The sequence below is a fragment of the Mytilus californianus genome, unplaced genomic scaffold, assembly GCF_021869535.1.
Source record: "Mytilus californianus isolate M0D057914Y unplaced genomic scaffold, xbMytCali1.0.p SCAF_18, whole genome shotgun sequence".
In the NCBI taxonomy this organism is placed as follows: Eukaryota; Metazoa; Mollusca; class Bivalvia; order Mytilida; family Mytilidae; genus Mytilus; species Mytilus californianus.
Genome location: NW_026262666.1, coordinates 188100 through 211602, shown reverse-complemented (window position 1 = coordinate 211602; position 23503 = coordinate 188100). Strand labels below are relative to the sequence as shown.

The 23503-nt window shown below is 32.8% G+C and overlaps 1 protein-coding gene and 1 long non-coding RNA gene across 2 annotated transcripts in view; one reads left to right on the top strand and one right to left on the bottom strand.

Annotated features, from left to right (window-relative positions):
• The window catches only part of LOC127726509 (uncharacterized), a 264243-nt gene that overhangs the window by 80207 nt on the left and 160533 nt on the right, over positions 1-23503 (top strand). The window lies entirely within an intron of this gene.
• LOC127726496 (serine/threonine-protein phosphatase 6 regulatory ankyrin repeat subunit B-like) overlaps positions 1-23503 on the bottom strand; it is a 41729-nt gene that overhangs the window by 6618 nt on the left and 11608 nt on the right. Inside the window, exons 3-4 of the mRNA XM_052233853.1 lie at positions 17998-18227; positions 10697-11024 (exon numbers count right to left, since the gene is read on the bottom strand). Of these exons, the coding sequence (XP_052089813.1) occupies positions 10697-11024; positions 17998-18227 (558 nt within the window). The remainder of the gene's footprint in view (positions 1-10696; positions 11025-17997; positions 18228-23503) is intronic.

The following is a 23503-nucleotide window of genomic DNA, read 5'->3' as shown; positions in this document are numbered from 1 at the left end:
GATGTGCATTTACTGATTTTTTTTTTGTTTACTTTCTTTTCTTTTGTACGACACAATTACTGTTATTTATTGCCATACAAATATCTCCCACACAAATATTTATGTTTTGATTGATATATTTTGTAATAGAGTAGACGTACAAAAAATAAGTTTAACAGCCCTAACACAAATCATACAATGAAAAGATTTCATTTATTTCTTTTAAAATCTAAAATTTAGTTTATCCCCGTTTTTTGTTATTGGTGGATAATACAATATTGTCAATTATAAGTCTTATTGCGTGTCTGGTTTACCAAAGTATAAACCTGGTACCTTTTTAGAATTTTGACATTACTTCTTCTAAAAGCTTGAACTAAATAAAAAAAACATTCAGTCATCTTAGGTCTACCCAGAATTAATCAACTGACCTCAGACAGTTGACTTTGATGAATTTTGAAATTTTTTTAATGTATATTCTGGTAATAAAGCTCAAACGTGTTTCCGTCGATTTATCCTCGATTTAAAATGTTTGGGGTTGAGCGTTCTTTGTGTCGGTCAATCCATCAAAGCGCTTCGGAGGTATGGAAATAAGTAAATTGTTATTTCCCCCTAACAGTGATTTATTCATACCTTTTGATACTTGTTTAGTAACAGTCCATGCCATTTTGAACCTAAAATCATCCATAATTTTCACAGAAATTAGAATATCATTATTGATGCTTAATTTTGAAACAGGGGTAAAAAATATGAAGATTTGGTCGCTTGTATTCGGTGATAATGGTGAAAAGTAAAAACACACAATGATTTCCAAACTACAATACTCCTATTTCATCGGTATCGATACTATTTAATGAAGAATCAGTAAAAAATGTCCAGTTATATGATATTTCTATCTTTTGCACAGAATGTTTTACTAAAATAAAATGCTCCGCTAGGCGCAAGCTTGGTACGACAGCAGAGTTCGAACCCTGAACAGTTGAGGCAAGTATGAATACAATATTTAAGACCTCTACGTGGACCAAAAGGAGCCCACAATCCAAAATTTAAATACATGGATAGATTCAGCATTTCAAAGAACCCTATAAATTCAATTTAAGTTGAAATCAAACAGAGTTCAATTTTGGACCCCGCTTTGGACTTATTTGAAAACTGGGCCCACAATAAAAAATCTAAATACATGTTTATGAAGAGACAATCGAAGCTTACTTTTAAAAGAAGTTCGCTTCATAAAAAAATATATATACAAAAGTCAAAATAATAGTTTATACAGAAAAACAAACAAACCTACAAAATAAATCTTCAAACAATTTACCAAGAAAAAGATAGTTTTCACAAATTATCATTTATCATTAATACAATGTCTATAAAAAATCTATAAAACTTATCTGTAATTATCTTCAAAATATCTAATAATGAACAGTGAATTTCAAACTTCATTTATACTTTCCTACGGAGCTTATCATCAAAATCATTTAAGAAACACAAAATTTTCAAATACATCTGTCACTTCAATTATGATTGTTTGATTGACAATTACCAGATGTTTTGTTATCTTGCATTCATAACAGGTGAAAATTATTTTAAAGCACTTAGCGTAATCAAACTATATATATATTTAATAGTTCCCAATATTTTTTCTTTCATTTGTCACAAACAAATATCTGCAACTTATTTATCAATGTCAACAACTTTTCTACACAATGTATTGTAATAAAATACATACTTTTATGAAAATAGCATTAAGATAAACCAAATGTATTTAAAATTTTACTTGCCCTTCCACTTTAACAAATGCACAAAGGTTTGTTTAATTTTTCAAGTGAATATTCAACCAATTAGAAAATATTCAATCATGTTGACAATCTTTAAATCTAACATGATGCATACACAATTATCACCTCAGTTAATATATCTAAATCAGCAAATCTATTTTAAGCAGTTAAAATTTTTTATTAGTTTACAATAAATCAATAAAAGAGGGATGAAAGATACCAGAGGGACCGTCAAACTCATAGATCGAAAATAAACTGACAACGCCATGGCCAAAAATAAAAAGACAAACAGACAAATAATAGTAGAGATGACACAACATAGAAAACTAAAGACTAAGCAACACGAACCCCACCAAAAACTGGGGGTGATCTCAGGTGCTCCGGAAGGGTAAGCAGATCCTGCTCCACATGTGGCACCCGTCGTGTTGCTTATGTTATTACAAATCCGGTAAATGTAAAACTTGATTAAATATTTACTATCCCAACCCTCCTATTGTAGTATGGACCCTTGTGCAAAAATGTCTTACATATCCATACACTTATACTAAAGTTATTGTCTCTGATCCAATTTATTTCCCATTAACCAGTGATGTAAACCACAAAAATAGTTCTCTGAAATTAGATATGATTAATTGTGCAGTTACATCACTGAATCAGATTCTGAGCAAATATGTATAAGTGCTTAAATAATTTTAAAACTAGACATTTACCAAATATGGTCCAACATTAAAATTCAAAATGCATGGTTGGATTCAGCATATCAAATAACCACATTGTTTCATTCTTTGTTAAAATCAAACTCAGTTTTATTTTGGATACTTTAAACCTTTATGGGGTCAAGTTAGAAAACGGATCAAAATCAAAAGTTTTAGATTGCGCGAATTAAAGAGCACCGATGATTTAATTTTTGAAAAAAATAAAATAAAGTTTAATTCTGAACTCATATTCCAAGAAAACCAAGAACAAAATCCAAAAATCCATAAATATAAAACACTGTTGGATTGACCACATCAAATAACACAAAATGAAATCAAACAATGTTCAGTTTTGTACCCCAATTTGGACCATCTTGTATACTGGGGCCAAAATCAAAAAGCTAAAAACAAACTTATATTCAGCATGTCTAATTACCCCAACCATTCTTTTTGTTTTAAATCAAACAAAGTTTTATTTGAACCCTTTGGACATTCATGTGGACCGACCATCCCTAAAATCAGAAATCTAAATACACAATTAGGTCGAGCATACCAAGAATCCCAAGAATTTATATTTTTGTCTTGAAAAAAAAATGTATATTTGACCCTTTGGTCTTTAATGCTGACCAATTTGAAGACAGGCTCACAATTAGATTCAGCAAATGAAGGAACAACACTAATTTTATTATCAAAGAAGTAAAACAAAGTTTAATTCTATACCCTTTGAACCTTAATATAGATCATTTAAAAAACAGACCCCAAAATACAAATTATAAATACCCATTTAGATTCAACATATTAAAGACTACCGAGAATTTAAGACTCTAGAAGTAAACCCCATTGAAATTGCTAAAGACATAAGCAATTGATACGAAGTATTTGTTTTGGCCCTTTTAACTAAACCAATGGGCTCATAACCCCTGCAATCAATCCCATGGTATACCACCTTGTGGCACATTTACAGAGTAATAAATGAATTTATACTCAAGTTATAATCAAGTTATAAGAAAATCCTAGTTTTTTCGCCACTTTTCAGCCCCTTATTATTAAACGGTTTGGAGCATGACCCTTAAATAAATCAAACTTTCCATTTGAAGTATGGAACCTAATAATAATATTTCATAGAAGTTCATACTATCAAACACATATCAGTGTCCTGAAACATGAAAATGTTTTTTTTTATCCCTTTTTGGCCCTAAATTACTACTCAGGTAGAAAATAACCCTCAGAATAAATCCAAAGCTTCCTATTGTGGTATGGAACCTTGTGCTTAAATTCAATTGAGATCTATAGAGTTATACTCAATTTATTGTCTGTTAGTCCCTTTTTTATCCCTAACTCATAAATAGCCACTAAATTACCCAAAAAATAAACTGCATCCCTCCTATTGTGGTATGGAACCTTGTGCTAAAACGTAATAGAGATCAATACACTTAGACTTAAGTTATTGCCTGCAAAACAGAAAAATAGTTGTTTTCGGTCCCTTTTCGACCCCCTAATTATTAAACGGTATGAGCCATGACCCTCCAACAATCAATCAAAACTTTTCCTTTGAAGTATGGAACCTTTGAGTGGAATTTGATAGAAATTTATATTGTTATACACCCAGTCCTGAATCATGAAAATTGCTTATTTTTGGACCTTTGTTTACCCCTTATTACTGAACAGCTGACGACAATAACCCCAAGAAATAAATACCAACCTTCATGTTGTAGTATGAAACCTTTTAGTAAAATTTGATAGAGATCCATACGCTAGTACTCAAGTTATTGTCAGTGAACCTAAAATTGTTTTTGTAAACCCCTTTTGGCCCCTAATTCCTTAACAGCTATGACAATAATCCAAAAATCAATCCCAGTTCTCACATTGCAAGGAAGAACTTAGTGCTAATATTTTGACCAAAGAAATATGTCTTATACTCAAGTTATTGTTTTAAAAACAGACAAATAATTGTTTTTGACCCTAATTACAAAACAGCTAAGACAATAATCCTCAAATTAATTCCAACCATCTGGTCGTAGTATGGAGCCTTGTACTAAAATTTCTCACACATCCTTACACTTACACTTATGTTATTTTCTGCGATTCAATTTATTTTCAATGAACCAGTAAATTTGACTTTGTTGATACCTAATTAAAAAACCAAAAGTACAATAGAATCCAACCCCCACATAATATCAATAATCCTTTAGAACCTTGTGCTCAATGTCATAGGTCGTATGAAAACCCTGTTTTCACGTTAGAAATTTCAAGCAGCATAAATCAAACGTTGTCAATTTCGATTGTTTCAAATATTTTTTTTGCATTTGAGAAAGACCTTAAGTGCTGGGTCATTCTAAATTTATATACATTAAATCGATCAAATTAAAAGACGTTCCTAATATTGAAACAAAAGTACAATAATTAAAAAAAGAGAAGCTTAAAATAAACACCGGCAGGTTAAAGTCTGCTGCTTTTTTTAGGGGTATGTTCGTTTTTATTCTGTGGTTAGTATGTCGAAATGTACTATTGTATTGTTTATTTGTGTATTTCTCTATCCTGAATGTTCTTGCAATTATTTGTACTGTATTCCTGTCATGTAATGTTGTCATTTTAGTGTTATATTTTACATTGCCATAAAAGCGCGAGGTTTGGCTAGCCACAAAACAAGGTTCAATCCACAATTTTTTCTTAAAATGTTCTGTACCAAGTCAGGAAATATGGCAGTTGTTATCTTATAGTTCGTTTCTGTGTGTGTTGCTTTGTCGTTTTTGTTCACTTCAGCGTTTCTGTTGTTTCGTTGTTTTCCTCTTATAGTTGATGTGTTTCCCTCGGTTTTAGTTTGTAACCCGGATTTGTTTTATCTCAATCGATTTATGACTTTTGAACAGCGGTATACTACTATTGTTTTTATTTATTTACAGTATTTAAGCGGAAATATGTGCTGAATTAGATACCACAGTTTTCTTCCTTTCAATCAGAAAATAAAAGAAATGAAAGAAATAAATATCTCATAGGTCTCCATATTTTCTGTCGTGTTATCATATTATATCAGTACAGAAGTAATAAATCAAATGTCTTAAATGTGTTGCCAATCATGACATATGCAAACAACTATACATTTTAATTGAATCACAAAATAAACGCTTATACAACAAAAACTTAATGGTCAAGAAGGTACGTTAGAAAAAAGGACTTAAGAAATAATAACAAAAGCCATTCCCCAATAATCAAATGACCCTCCATTGAGATGTTTTCAAACTGTTAACGAGGATTAAATTCTGTGTTTCCATTATTGTTTTAAGGATAATATTGAAAACACAAGAAGTTTATGGACCTAACCAATAATGTGCAACAATTAAAATTGTGAATATTTCTTAAGGTTTGATTATTATCTAACGTTACTAAATATAACTAAAATCAAAACTTCTCCTACTGATACCATGAATATTGTTGATAAAAGACAACGTTAAAATAAGTTTCATGGCAAACTAATCAACCGAAATAAACGAATTTAACATCGTATGAATTATACACTTGATAATCTCTTATTTATATTTAAAAACAATGGTAGGCATCAATTATTATGTAAACTTGGTCAAATAACAATTAGAAAATTGAATGATATTTTCAAGGAGTGTGACGCAATCTCTTTCGTCAGCCCACTTTGAATATACGCGTATAATTACAGCTTTTTGCCACCATAGGCTGTTCCCGCGTATCGATTAACCCGAAGACCACAAACGGCACTTTTTGAAAATTAAATATATTAACAGAGGTATTGATTTCATCAACTTATCGAGTATAATTAATGACTATACCATTCAAAACTTTATACTTTCCTACTTTGGTAACACAGAACCATCTATTTTTTCGTACACAAACAAAAAAATAAACGCAGCAGAATTTTAATTTTAAGTTATACGTAAGTATTATCAGATGTCAATGTAGAAATTTATACTGCTTGAACTTGAAACTGTGAATCGTCGAAGTTAAGATATGATCCCTATGGCCATGTTAATACTAGAGACCTACATATCGTCAAAGACAGAGAGGTTAAAAACGTTTTGAAAAAAGGACCAAGATATCGTCCTCCATCTAAAATAGAATGGAAACAGTGTCGTCATGTCACAAAAGACGCTCTTTCCTCGCTTTGTAAAAATTGGTGTAAATGGAAAAAATCTGATAAAAATACCTTGATTCTTATTAAAATAAATGTATTCATTTAGTGGATATTCGAATTTGATGTGTGGTGGTATGCCGTAAATATTACGCTGACATTCGTAAGAATGAAATTTTGAATTCATCTACATAAAGGTCCGTGCACTCCACTGAGAGTCATATAGTAAACAAACATATCATAACCGCATCACAGCTTAAGGCCTCTTCTGAACATTTGAGGGTCCTTACTATGTATTCTTTACATAAACAACACAAAAACGAGTGAAATATCGTTGCATCTCGGGCTGTAATAAGTGTTCTACAACTAATTTTTCAGTGCCTTTAGCTAGTTCTTTAACTTCTTACTCTCAAAGAACTTTTGTAATAAAATATTTGAAAATAGAATAATCAACTATTGTTGGAGTGTAAACAATTATTTGGATGCTTTAGACAAATTATGTGCTTTTGATGGTCCTTTTGATTCTGTTGACAGTTTGACATTTCAACCCTTTATACTACATTTCCAAACAATCTTGTCAAACATAATTTTAATTACATGGTCGTTCATGAAGGAAAATATATGTGCTGCAACATATTTAAAGCCTTCTTTCTTCTCTAATGAGAAAGGTTGATATGCTCAATATACTTACTGGAGGTGTGATAAGATGATTGCAGCTGTTAGTTTTCTCATTTATATACGTTTCGGCAACAAATAGATATAAGAAGATGTGGTATGAGTGCCAATGAGACAACTCTCCATCCAAGTAAAAATTTATAAAAGTAAACCATACAGGTTGTAGATATTCCTATGAGCACTAATTGCGCCTCTTAATAAGACAACTTGTTTTTGTACTGTTATGAATCACAGTGTATGACCAAACTCAGTAAAGACCCGTCTCAATTGCATATATTGATAACTTCAACAACACTTACCGTTACCTTGATGATAATTTTTCGTGAAATAATCAAGAATTTTCTAAATATACTGACGAAATTTACCCAAAGGAACTTTAAATAAATCTAATGTTAACAGTGATAACTGTCCTTTCCTAGGTTTATTTTTTAGTTTTACACGGGAAACTCCACACCAAGATTTACGACAAAAAGGACGATTTCGTTCCTTATTGTCAATTTTTCTATTTTTGTATGGTGGTGTTTCTTTAGCAACATCTTACGGTGTTTAGATTTTACAACTCGTTCGCTATGCTGTGTCTGTTGTGACTTTTTTAAAATTTCAATGAACGTAATCTACGTATCACTGGAAAAGTAATAAGTTAGGGGTTTCGGTACCAAAAATTAATAAAAACCTTTACTTAATTCTTCCATAGATATAAAGATTTGGTTCTAAAGTTAGTTGTACCTGTAGAAACTTATTTCAAACGGGATAGTACATCCTTATTTTTACGGAGATTTTATTAACCGTGCCCGGAAAATCAGAAACAATCCTGGTAAACTTATTAATTCTTTAAATAAACTTAATCTAAAAGGTTACCAATTCAACACTGTAATTAAATTTTTGAATGTCGTTTTTATTGGTCTCAATTTTTATATTGTTAATTGGTAAATTAAAAGCAAACTAAACGTTATTGTCGTATTCAAAGTCATATGCACTTTCATGGATCTACAATATGTTGATAACTGTATCTTGGCATTACACAAGGTCATGTTTTTCACTGACTGTTTATAACGTCTATCCACAAAATCGAAGGGATTTTGGATGTGTAATGATTAGTCTTAGATGCATGATTTTATGTATTAGTTTTTATTGGTTTTGAACTAGCTGTTAGTAACTGCAAATACTCTCAGATTAGTACTTAGCGTCTTTTTTTGGGATGTACAAGTACCCGGCCACGTCCACTCTGAGTTTTTGTTAGATGTACTGCTATTTGTATCCATCTGTTGAGTTAAGCCTTTTTTAACTGAGTTTTATAGTTCGTTCTTATGTTGTACTGTTACACCGCTGTCCCAGGTTAAGGGAGGGTTGGGATCTCGCTAAAATATTTAACCCCGCCATATTATGTATAAAATTGAGAATGAAAATGGGGAATATGTCAAAGAGACAACAACCCGACACCAAAGAGCAGATAACACCAAAGGTCACCAATGGGTCTTCAATGCATCGGGAAATCCCGCACCCGGAGGTGGGCCTCAGCTGGCCCTTAAAAAATGTGTACTAGTTCAGTGAAAATGGACGTCATACTAAACTCCAAAACATATAAATGAACTAAAATTATAAAACATACAAGACTAACAAAGGCCAGAGGCTCCTGACTTGGCACAGGCGCAAAAATGTGTCGGGGTTAAACATGTTTTGTGAGATATCAACCCCACCCCCCGTATACCTCTAGCCAATGTAGAATAAAGAAACACACAGTACACGCATAGTAAAACTCAGTTTAAAAGAGGTCCGAGTCCGATGTCAGAAAAGGTAACAAAAGAAACTAAGGAAAATGACAATGATACATAAATAAACAAAGGACTACTAGTAGATACTGACATTCCAGCTCCAGACCTTAATTAAACTGATAGAAAGATTATGTCTTCATCATATGAAAATCATCAAAATAACAAGATCAAAGACAGATTAAAAAAGAGGGACGAAAGATACCAGAGGGACAGTCAAACTCATAGATCGAAAACAAACTGACAACGCCATGGCCAAAAATAAAAAGACAAACAGACAAATAATAGTACAGATGACACAACATAGAAAACTAAAGTCTAAGCAACACGAACCCCACCAAAAACTGGGGGTGATCTCAGGTGCTCCGGAAGGGTAAGCAGATCCTGCTCCACATGTGGCACCCGTCGTGTTGTTTATGTTATTACAAATCCGGTAAATTGTCTAATTCGGTAGGTCACATTCGTGAAAAGGGAAGGGTATTGTAGTTACGACATAAGGAACATATCCGATATCACCTGTGAAACGGTTATTTCATAACGGTCAACCAACTCGTGATGGCGGCGTAAAATTTACGAAGGGATGATTTCAACTTCACCATTTGGAACTCTTGGTTTAATAGCTTCCTTGTGAGCAGCAATCCTCTATCAAGGAAATCATGATAGGAAATACAAGCCCGGGAATATCGTATCAATTGGGAGATATATACTCCGTATGCAGGCGCTGCTGGAATGTTGCTACATAGAAATGGAAAGTTCACAATTGGGAAGCTGAAATCATCTCTTTTGTCATAAAGTTTTGTTTTCAACCGACCCTCATTGTCAATTTCTAGATGTAAGTCAAGATATGAGGCAGACTTAACTGTATCTGTAGTATCCTTTATCTCTAGTTCGATGGGATAGATTCGTTCAACATAGTCACCAAATTTTGTATTATTTAGTGAGAGAACATCATCTATATAGCGGAACGTAAAGTTAAAGGATATTGCTAACTTCTGATCTTTCTTCCTAGAAGTTCCTGTATGAAGTCAGCCTCATAATAATAAAGAAACAAGTCGGCAAGAAGAGGGGAACAATTGGTTCCCATTGGAATTCCGAAAGTCAGTTGAAAAACACGTCCTCCAAACGTAACAAATATGTTGTCAATCAAGAAATCAAGCATCTTGATAACGTCAGTTTCAGTGAATTTTTTGTTTGAATCAGAGTGATTCTTTACAAAGTAGGATTTATCCCTCCCCAAAACAAGATACTTGTATCTACGTTCGCCATTCTTTTTTTAATGAAACTAAGTAATACCAACTCTTTCAATTTGTCTTTTAGTTTGGAATGGGGAATACTTGTGTAGAAAAGTCAAATGTTTTAATACTATTGCAAGATGAGAGAGTCTTAGATTGTATGTACTCTAAAAGATCTTTGGAATTTTTTAGTATCCACATCTGATTCACGCCACCTCTAGAATAGGCAGTTTCACAATAACTTTGGAGCACGGCTTTGATTGCTGATAGAATAGTTGTTAATAATTTAGAAAGAGGTTTCGTGGAGCACTTGGAAGACCCAGCAATATACCGTTGTTTGTAAGGACACTTATGTAGTTTAGGTATCCAATACAGTTTAACAATTCCGAATTGTTAGCACATAGTTACCTAAACCCTGCATCACCATACTTAAACATTAATTTCACTATTTTTTTTATTAAAAAGTCAAATATACCTTTTATGTTCCAAGGTATCGTTTCCTTTCTGGCAACTGAAAACGTGTTACTCAAATTGTCTATTGATATCTGCCTTGATCTATCAGATTCTTCTAAACTTGCAACATTTTTTGTCACATTCAAGTGTTCATTTTGCAAGGTTTGGCAGGAGTCTTGTAACTCTCTTTGATAATCTGTTACTCTGTCCAACGTTGTTCTCATGTAAATAATCTCATTTTGTGTTTGTCTGAATTCCAACATAATTTCATGATATGACTGATCTATTGGTTTTTCTTTTAACCCTTGACATTCTTGGTATATTATTGGACCAGCTAATCGGTTTAAAGCCTGCAAATGTAAGAATAAACTCATCATAGAAACCAGGATTAAAATTTTGTATTAATGCCCGACGCCCGTTTCGTCTACAAAAGACTCATCAGTGACGCTCGAATAATAAAAAAGTTAAAAAGGCCAAATACAGTACGAAGTTGAAGAGCATTAAGAAATTAAACTCTGTGCTACTGTTCAATACTGACTCTCTGTCTATAGTTTTTTGATAAACAATATGTTTGAAATGCAATGGATGTGAAAATGCATCGCACAGCATAGTATGCTCACATGTATTTTGATACCAGAAGAAAATTTACGAAGCGTTATCTTTGGCTTAGATGTTTTTATGTTCTTTTTTTATACATGTTCATTGTATATCTTTATTCTCTATAAGCCAATGCAATACATCAGTACAGAGATAACAAATACAACAATGATTATTTTCAATATTCACGAAACAAGCGAGAGAGGATAAAAAAGTTACAAGCCAGGAGTACAAACACAAGTATTTGTTTTTTTTATAAAAAAACAAAGCTTCTTCCGAACTGCTTTTCTTGTACTTGACACAAGTTCTCTAACTTAACTGTATTTGGACATTTTGTAAAATATGCAGTTAATTCTCTTTTCGTTTTTGATCAGGCCACAAAATTAAAAATTTCACAACGAAATAGTTGCAATATTACTGTTAACACAACATAACTTCATTTTTCATAAAAGCACATGATAAATACTTTATATAAAAAAGCATATTGCACGAGTTAATCTTTCTAACATCTGTGACACCAAGTCTCCAACTGTTAATATCTGACCACTCGTTACAATCAGGAGTAATCTATATAACCAGGGGACCAAAATGTAGAGGGAAATATATAAAGCGGATGAATGTATTTGGAAAATCTCTGACACAAGTTTATGGATTTTCTATCCCAGGAATTTAGCACTGCTGTTTGAGGCAACCTTCAAAAGGGTATCACAAGCCCAGTAGTCTGCACTTCTATGTTGACATGATTTATCATTGATATGGTCATGATTTTTAATCAACTGTTAACAAAACTTTGAATTTTACGAAATACTAAGGATTTTACCCCCACGACATAAGCTGGTTTTGTGTAAGGTTTCTGAATTGTGGTTCTTAGATACTTTTGAACACCGTACTTTGTTTTGACCGTTTGAACTTTTTGATTCGAGCGCCACTTATGACAAAGGCTAAGAGCGTAATACTGGGAAATATCTTTACTTCGGTTCTCATGCCATACGATAAATCAGAAAGTATCGGCCTCTCATAAAGCACCAAATTTACCAAACTCCAATCGGAAGGCGGACCTGGTATTTGTTTTATCAATCTGTTTTAGTAAATGCATTTAGAACGAAAGGGATCAAATCATCTGTATTTTTATATTTACCCGTTTAATTTATAAAATACGGAAAGTAACTTCTGGTTTCGGAAGCAAAGACCCTTTTCGGTCACGTGCTAATGTTTATACCCCATGGAACAGAGTTCCGTAGTGTATAATGTTTTTGACCCGTTCGTCTGTCCGTCTGTTATTCTGTTCGTCAGTCCTGTTCTTGTTATTGCAACTCCTCTGAAACCACAAATCATTACATGACAGGAATACAGTACAAATAAATGCAAGAACACTAAAGACAGAGAAATACATAAATAATTAATATAATAGAACGTTTCGACATGTTAACCACATAAAAACAACGAATAACTAAAATTAATTTAGGACAGTACACAAAAACAACATAATAGAATTACGAACTGTGTGTCTGTCACACGAATGTATCAACGCCACAAAAAGTAACGTCACAGGTAAATTTCTAAATATTGGATATAAATCAAGATTAGGTTTCTAATTATTTTATTTGATGTATTTTATAACTATTACAAGAATATCAATATCGAATTGTGTTAGTAATTGCGCAACTAACTTCACTATCTAACTATGTCGGCCTTTCTTCCAAATCAAACTGTGTAAAATAAATAAATCCTGTTGCTTTAAACTAAAATCATACAATTTAACTGGGTGATTAATTATCTTTACTTTTACATACATGAAACTTTTGATAAGGACAAACTAAGTATATGTGCATATTGACAGAAAATTATGATTCCATTGTTTTTCTTAGAGATAAGCTTCTTTTAACTTAGAGTTTTGGCCTAAATATACTACTGCAACAGTTTTTTTATCGCAACTCCTCTGAAACCACACAACAGAATTTCATGAAACGTTTAATAAGGATATACCATGTAGATGTGCATACCAACAGAAAGTGTTCATCAGTTGACTTTTGCAAGTCTATGAACTTAGAAATCTGGGAATATTTTGTTTGCCCAGTGACAATGTTGGGGTGTGGGGTATGTTATCGTGCTCACAAAGGTTCTTTAATTCGTGAAGATTCGATTACTTCCCGGTCACGTGGTTTGCATTAACGAATGAACAAGAAAACGATGCGTGTCGTGCATGATATTCCGTTAAATACACTACCTCTATAAAATCTTGGAAAAAATTTATTAAGATAATTAAACAATGATAATCCAATTTGAGTTCTGTCTTACATCAGTCTTCATAAGTTCAATAGATTATGGCGTAATTTGGTGACGTCGAAATATGGAAATTCAGTAATTGGTATTTAAATATATTAAAGAGAATCAAATGAAATATATGTCGCCAATACCATATTATTTCGTTGTATCAATTGATGAAAAGGGTTTTAAGAGTTTGACGAAAAATAAAACTGCCGCCTTCATTAGAATAATTAATGTAAGAGGAGAATGCTTATCGGCAATAATTCCCTAAAAAGTCATTTATTTATTAATTAAAGATTCCATGTCTTAACTTTAAAGTGTTGAATAACAGTCAACAAGTATTCATAGAAAAACACGTTAAACTATCATTTGAAAAGATGAAAAGTTTAAGACTTATACTTTCAAGTAAATGACAAGCCAACTGAAACATTCGAAACAAATGTAATCGTTTAAATAAACGTTTGAGGTGTGGGTTTATCAAAAGGCCAAATGCAAAATGTTAATAATTGGTCTGCATCAGTATCCTGTCGTCTTTAAGTTCATAAAAGTTTAATCTTTCTAAAAGGTATGAGTACGTTGCAATTTCATATCTAAAAAAAAACATTTTTTTTCGTAACGATTTTGATTTTTTTTCTGATATCGTTATATAGATTTCAGGTTTATAAATAATGTTCATGAAAAAAATGGGGTCCATTGGGTCGATTTATGGGTCACTGGAAAAGGAATCGATAAGAATCACGCGTTACTGTTTATTCTGAAATAATTTTACACTCTGATAAATTAATCGTGTTATGTAGAAGTTCAATGATACGTTCAATTTCATTGTCACATAAACGGTTACAACACGTAGCGAGTGTTACTCGTTAATTGAAGCTTAAAGTTCCAATGTACCATTTACAGAGGGCTACTTAAAAGTTAAACAACAAAAATACCGAACTTCAAGGAAATTCAAAACAAATAGACCTTTATCGAATAGCAAATCAAAGCTTGAACACATCAAACGATTGGAAAACAAATATTAATGACTTGGTACAGAGATTTCCTTACGTCGAAAATAGTGGATAAAAACCTGGTTTGATAGGTAGTTAAACCTTTCAATTGTATGACAACCGCATAAAAGTCCTTTATATTGAAAAAAATGTGTGAACAAAACAAACAGACATAAAAGGTAAAAAAAAATTGAAAAAGTAGGGATACAGCAGTCAACAACGTGTTATAATCTTAATCACTATAAAAACAAACAAATATGTCAACCAAGAAAAACAAAATGGCATGTACACAAAGCATATAACATGCATAAGCACAAATGAAAGACAAGAATACAAATAGACTATTGTCATATTACCAACTTTTGACTCCGGATTATATAATTTGTCGACTGGTTACCTTGGACATCATGGTACCAAGTCAGGTAAGAGCAAGCTAAAGAATTAAAACCAAGCTTTCAATCGGTACAATTTTGGGGGAAAATTACCTGCTTAACATTTTTTTTTCACTATTATACCGATTATATGTTTGATTTTACTTATTTTGGTTGCTCTTACTTGACCGATTACCATGATGTCCAAGGTAACCAGTCGACAAATTATATAATCCGGAGTCAAAAGTCGGTAATATGAAAATAGTCTATTAAGACCATAGCACAATAACACAATGGCGGGATGTACAAGTACCGAGCCATATCAAAAGGATATTTTCAAAAATGGACTTAGCAGGACAGGTAAATAATTCACAAAATTAAATAAAAGAACACAATAACACGTAATTAAGATGATACAACAACGTCAGTGCCTAGAATCTATGCTTCAAGACCATCTAGTTTATTTTTGAAATTGATACAGATTATTTATAAACAAGGTTTTGGTATCTTCCGATAAACTTTTTCGAAAAAAGACGAGACGTTCTTGGACGTCACTCAGATTCATCGACATTATGCTCAGAAACTGGTGACGTTTTATAAAGTTTGTGTAGCAGCTGCAAGCTCTAGAATACGGAATGACTTATCAAAAGTAATACCCATATGCACATGAAGTTTATATATTGCTACTAAAAAAATTGAGAATGGAAATGGGGAATATGTCAAAGAGACAACAACCCGACCAAAGAGCAGACAACAGCCGAAGGCCACCAATGGGTCTTCAATGCAGCGAGAAAATTCGGAGGTGGTCCTCAGCTGGCCCCTAACTGAAATAGTGTGCTAGTTCAGTGAAAATGGACGTCACACTTAACTCCAAAACATATAAAAGAACTAAAATTAAAAAACATACTAGACTAACAAAGGCCAGAGGCTCCTGACTTGGGACAGGCGCAAAAATGCGGCGGGGTTAAACATGTTTTGTGAGATCTTAACCCTCCCCTATACCTCTAGCCAATGTAGAATAAAGAAACACATAGCAATACGCACAGTAAAACTCAGTTTAAAAGAAGTCCGAGACCGATGTCGGAATAGGTAACAAAAGAAACTAAGCAAAATGACAATGATACATAAATGAACAAAGGACTTCTAGCAGTTACTGACATGCCAGCTCCAGACCTCAATTAAACTGATTCAAAGATTATGTCTTCATCATATGAAAATCAAGTACAATCCCTCCCGTTAGGGGTTTAGTATCATACCATCATAAAATATATGAGAAGAACATAACCCGTATCATGCCAACAACTGGTTTTAGAATAAATTTTTATTTCTGATGCAAAGAGCCTATGAGTGAATCAATATTAATACCAAAATATGCAATCCTTAATGCTTTACAACAGTATCGTAACTATATCCTTTCCGAATAAGTCTGTTTAAAGGTTTGGTTAGCTTTTGAGGTGAATGTCGACATTTTTGTGCTTTGTAAAGAATATTACCACAAAATATTGGATGTGAAATACCTGAACGTATAAGATGTCTGCATGTTGATTTATATTTACGAATGATGTCCTTGTACCGATGATAAAATTTAGTAAATATTTTGACTAGTTTGTGATATCGAAAACCCTGGTGTAATGATTTTTCAGTAATACAGAGATTTCTTTCGTTGAAATCAAATACGTTGTTACATACACGAGCGAATCGAACAAGTTGAGATATATAAACACCATAAGATGGCGACAAGGGAACGTCACCATCTAAAATGGATAATTAACAATAGGAAATGAAAAATCATCTCTTTTATCATAAATTTTGGTATTAAGCTTTCCGTTAAAAATAAAGATATCAAGATCTAGGAAAGGGCAGTTTTGATTGTTAGTATTAGCTTTATTTAAAGTCAGTTTGGCAGGATAAATCTCTTTAGTGTACATACTGAAGTCGTCATAAGACTAGCAATAGACCTCCAGCATTGTATATACGACGCGATCGTTTACCTATATATTCAACAAAACTGGTCTGTAAAAACAGGAAAACTGAAACTAATCTAGATTCTATTTTCGCATATGAGTTCGTCTCTTCTACACGGCGTGTTTAATATTCTATAATTCATTAGCGCCAGTAGAAAAGTAGCCACATCGTTAGACAACAGGCATTTTTTAATACCAATTTGTAGGCGTTTATATCGTCGGAAACTATTAACTTTTTACCATAATGCGAAGCAAAACGACGTGAGTAAATTAAATAGAAAATATCAATAATCTATTATCACGATCGAATTCCCACGAGGGCCAAAAATTAAAACAAATAACAAAATAATGTTAAGGACAATCATATAATCTCTTTTGAAGGAAACAAAATTAAATAATTTCATGTTAACTTAGATTTCAAAACCATTTCAAGTAAATGCAAACAAATTGATTGTCAGAATATAACTGGACAGAACGATGAAAATATCATTTAAATTTGTCTGAGTTAATGTTTCACGGGAAAGTAATAAAAAAAAGGGACGAAAGATACCAGAGGGACAGTCAAACTCACAAATCGAAAACAAACTTAGAACCCCATGGCCAAAAACAAACAGAAAAACAGACAAACAACAGTACAGATGACACAACATAGAAAACTAAAGACTAAGCAACACGAACCAAACCAAAAACTGGGGTGATCTCAGGTGCTCCGGAAGGGTAAGCAAATCCTGCTCCACATGTGGCACCCGTCGTGTTGCTTAAGTTATTACAAATTCGGTAAATTGTCTAATTCGGTAGGTCACATTCGTGAAAAGGGAAGGGTATTGTAGTTACGACATAAGGAACATATCCGATATCATCTGTGAAACGGTTATTTCATAACGGTCAACCAACTCGTGATGGCGTCCGTAAAATTTACGAAGGGATGACTCCAGCTTCACCATTTGGAACTCTTGGTTTAATAGCTTCCTTGTGAGCAGCAATCATCTATCAAGGAAATCATGATAGGAAATACTAGCCAATATGCATCTGACTGATTGATGTTTAATTAATCGAACATTTCATTAAAATATCAAGCGTTGTATAAAAACAATATTTTATAAAAAAAAAACAGTTTATGCATAATAAACTTACATTAGATATATCACTCCATGCTATATTGAAATATGTGGTGTCTATTGTATCACTATCAAGATGAGCGATGATATTCCTATACCATTTTATTCTTGCAAGATCAGATCCTGGAGTTTCCTCGAATTGAAGTGGTAGATCGTCAAATCCATTGATTGGAGGAGTGATAGATGTCAAGTTTCTGATCAAACAGATCATTAAGGATAAATCAAATTTTGTTGAATCAAGTGAACCTGAAAATACAGGTTTGTGGATATGACTAAGTTATATAACATTAGGTTTTATAAACAGAAATGTCAAAGGCTGAACAAAACCTGTAAAGGCAGGTCCATTGTAAGACCTGCAGTGGAATATGCATGGGATCCAACAACCCAAAATATGCAATAGAAGTTAAATTTACAACATTTTTAAATTATTTTAGTCTTTGGGGTTTCAGTAGTGTGAGTTATTTTCTTGTTCTGAAAGTATATTAAACACCAGTATTTACTTTCTGCTTAACGAGTAAAACTATACATCTTGCATGTTAATCTTTCAGTTCAGCCAATTTTCATTCCTTTTTGTTATGCAATATGTTATAATTGTTGCCTTATACTTAAGACAATAATAGTTTTTTTTATATAAATGTTCAATAAATGCCTCAATACCTTTGCTAGTGTTTTCTTACTAAATATTACTACTATCTTCAAGAAATATAAATTATATTATAACCAAATGAATACAATGAATAAAAGTACAATATATAAAAGAGGGACGAAAGATACCAGAGGGACAGTCAAACTCACTGATCGAAAACAAACTGACAAATCCATGGCTAAAAAATTAAAAGACAAACAGACAAATAATAGTACACAAGACACAACATAGAAAACTAAAGGCTAAGCAACACGAACCCCACCAAAAACTGGGAGTGATCTCAGGTGCTCCGAAAGGGTAAGCAGATCCTGTTACACAAGTGGCACCCGGTTTTCTGTAATTTTTGTGCATGAAGTATGTACCTTATAGTTATCTGTCAAGCTCAGTCCAAACTCAAATCATAATCATGTTTACAATAGAAAATACCCTTTTTATAAGCCAAATTACACAATAACGTTGCGTGCAAGAAAATAGATCGTTAAAGTTCAAGATTATTCATGTAAATCACTGTTAGAACGTACATAAATATTGGATTAAATAGAAAGTCAGCACTATTTCATACGTCCTGACACCGATTTAGCAATATAAAGCCTGTTTTATTTCAGTAACTAAAGAAATGTAGGATTAATAACAAGCTTGAAAACAAAGATGTTATTCAAATGCCACATGTTGGCTGAATTTCGCAACGCTAAATTGGCAACAGTCAATTTTGCAAGTAACGACGTTACGTAAACAAAACGGTAATACCGCGTTATTTAACGTTCACAACACTGCCCTCCGTAAAAATGGAGTTTCGTCTCCAAATTTAGATAATCACGAAATATTAGATCATTATATACAATAAAACAAAATATAAACAAGCATCTGCTGTCTCAATGAAATATTAGAATAAGAAAAAAATGTTTCTGTCAATTTGGACTATAGTTCTAGACACATTATTAATCACGGATACCACAAATCACTTTAAAATTGTATCAATTGAATACGACAATGATACGAATAAATAATGTCAAAACTGTAGTTTTGTTTCTTGTAAATATAATATTTCAAAATTAATGTTTTTTACATTGGATATTGATTTATGGTTCTTCTCCTCCGGTCCTTTTCTTTTGTGTTTTCTTCTAGTCTTTTATTCCTTTTCCTCCAATCTTTTTGTGTGTCTTGAGTACCTGTTTTTCTTTCTAAATTTCTTTCTTAGTTTGGTCTAAATCTGTTTTACTGAAACTTTATATCTGTTGACTTATTTCTTCCTCCTGACAAAATATGTTTCTTCTGTAGTGGAAACATTTACATTTTTTTCTGTAACTGGAACATTTTCATTTTCTGTTACTAGAATATTCACAATTTCTTCTGTAACATTCACAATTGCTTCTGTAACATTTATATTTTCTACTGTAGTATTTATATGTTTTCTTTAACATTTACATTTTCTACTGTAACATTAACATTTTCTTTGGTAACATATACATTTTCTTCTGTAATTTGTTTCAACAGTCCATCAACATCTGGACATCATCCTTGTCCGTCTGTGTATCCGTATCACTTGCAGTTGTAATATTTCTCATATATACATGTATGTCCTGGGTCAATGACTTTGGTACTGTTAACTTATCTTTCTTTTTCTAATTGTATCCTGTATTGAGCATAGTTCTACTTTAACATAATTTGGTTTCAAATTTGAAAGTTGGTCATCAAGGATGATCACTCTGATTGGGATCTATTACCAAAAGGATCTACTAGCGTACTTGCTACCAACGGTTTTCTGCCATCTGACATTACCGCCTCTACCATAGAATCTCTGATTGACATGAACTATTTTCTTTCCGCAACCTTGTCAATGATAAGCCCAGAATAAGTGTCTCTTACTCCGACTCTGGCTACTGCATCAGTTTGCCTCTTAGTCTCACATTCAATCCACTGACCATTAAACTTTAAGCTTCGCTTAGGATTGATTGTGATGATCATTTCATCTATTAGGTCACAGCCTAATAATATGATATCTCCAATGGGTGCTACATAAACTGGCCATTGAAGTCTCACTTCCAAGAATAACTTCCACCTCTGTAACTCTATAATCCCTCGTGTTGTCAAGTTCTGTCCTGCTTCAGCAAATACCAAATGTCTTGTTGCTCTCCTTAGTTTTGGCCTTTTACTCTCAGGAATCTGAATATACAGCTTCTCACTCAGAACCGTCACCTCCGCTCAAGTGTCAAAAACTGCATTCGTCACAATATTGTTATTGTATTATAATGACTAATACTTTAAACAATTAACAATTTAATGCAGTAAAAATTTATAAATTAGATAATACTGATAAATGTTCAAATTAAACTGTTAATTCTGTATCACTTGTTAGCTGAACTGCTGCCGAAAAATATACTTCCAGTCATCAAAACTGGCCCAACTTAACGTGTAGTTTGACTGTCCCTCTGGTATCTTTCGTCCCTCTTTTACGGCTGCCCTATTGACGTCTCATAAGGTTTACGTTGTCATACAATAATGTTGCTTTATACCATACTTCTAACTATTTTACCCAGTTACGTGTTTATCTCCATACTACATACTACTAACTATATCATACTCCTCAGCCCTCTGACTGGGACCTACCGAAATATATACTATACGTTATAATAAGACATATACATACCCTTGTGTATTACACATGTCGCATAATTAGTCATAAATACTTTGCACGACTACTTATGCGTTCAAGCTATAGAAGATTGCGTTACATTAGATAATATTTAATGCTTTACTTTACAAAATAAATAATTACGGCGTATCGCATAATGCACTACGTTTCATGTCACATAGTTGACTATAAAGTATTATGTCATTATAAAATTACTACACAACGATATATAGCTTTTAAGCTGAATATACATTCATGTCTATATTTTGCATATTGCTTTACATACTTATGGAAATACGTACAACATTGCATTATCGTAAGCAAACTTATATAAAACACTAACTGCTTCGATAACCGCTTATTTACTATAGGCGGAAGCATACACACGTTCTCAAAAAATTGAAAACAACACGTTTAAAAATTTCATGCGTCCGAAGCGCTTTTCTGGATTTACCTTCATCAGGAACGCTCAATGCCAAACATTTGAAATTCGAGGGATGTATAAGTACCGAAACAGTTAAAGAGCTATATGACAAAAATACCTAAAACAAATAGCCAAATTCATCTAAGGTCAACTTTGACTGAGGGAGTTGAAACCTTATTTTCTTTATAATTTCAAAATTTATTAACAGACAATTTTAGAAAAGTGTGTTATAAATCATGTCAATACCGAAGTACTGACTACTGAGCTGATGATACCCTCGGGGACTGATAGTCCACCAGCAGAGGTATCGACCCAGTGATGTAAAAAATTGAAAACAACACGTTTAATAATTTCATGCGTCTGAAGCGCGTTTCTGGATTAACTTCATCAGGAACGCTCAATGCCAAACATTTGAAATCCGAGGGATGTATAAGTACCGAAACAGTTGAAGAGTTATATGAAAAAAATACCTAAAACAAATAGCCAAATTCATCTAAGGTCAACTTTGCCTGAGGGAGTTGAAACCTTATTTTCTTTATAATTTCAAAATTTATAAACGGACAATTCTAGAAAAGTTTGTTATAAATCATGTCAATACCGAAGTACTGACTACTGAGCTGATGATACCCTCGGGGACTGATAGTCCACCAGCTGAGGTATCGACCCAGTGATGTAAAAAATTGAAAACAACACGTTTAATAATTTCATGCGTCTGAAGCGCGTTTCTGGATTTACCTTCATCAGGAACGCTCAATGCCAAAACATTTGAAATCCGAGGGATGTATAAGTACCGAAACAGTTGAAGAGCTATATGACAAAATTACCTAAAACAAATAGCCAAATTCATCTAAGGTCAACTTTGCCTGAGGGAGTTGAAACCTTATTTTCTTTATAATTTCAAAATTTATAAACGGACAATTTTAGAAAAGTTTGTTATAAATCATGTCAATACCGAAGTACTGACTTCTGAGCTGATGATACCCTCGGGGACTGATAGTCCACCAGCAGAGGTATCGACCCAGTGATGTAAAAAATTGAAAACAACACGTTTAATAATTTCATGCGTCTGAAGCGCGTTTCTGGATTTACCTTCGTCAGGAAAGCTCAATGCCAAACATTTGAAATCCGAGGGATGTATAAGTACCGAAACAGTTGAAGAGCTATATGACAAAAATACCTAAAACAAATAGCCAAATTCATCTAAGGTCAACTTTGCCTGAGGGAGTTGAAACCTTAGTTTCTTTATAATTTCAAAATTTATAAACGGACAATTCTAGAAAAGTTTGTTATAAATCATGTCAGTACCGAAGTATTGAGTACTGAGCTGATGATACCCTCGGGTCATTATTAAGAATATTATTGTAGATTCATTAAAATTCGTTGGATACCATTTTATCGGGGGTTTCGTTGGTACAGGTGAATCACGAATTCAAATGTTCAACGAATTACAAAGTTTCTGAAGGCTTTGTACATGTGTGCAGAGATTGGAAAAACCACGAAATCAAATATCCACGAAAATGCAAGTTTTCCTCAATCCACGAAAATTGGTACCAACGAACATAAATTAATCCACAGTAATTTACTTATTTCATTGACAAAATTACAATGTCGGAAAATAAAATGTAAATAAATATTAAAAAATTGTTTTTATCATCGAGAACAGGTATCACGTGATACTAAACCCGTTCGACGAGTTTACAGGTAAATGCCGAAGTAAAAAGTGGACGCCACCTTATTTATTAGATGTAAAATGTGGATATGTATTATACACTGAAGTTTGCAGAATATACGTTTTATAAAATACTGACAGTCTGCAAAAT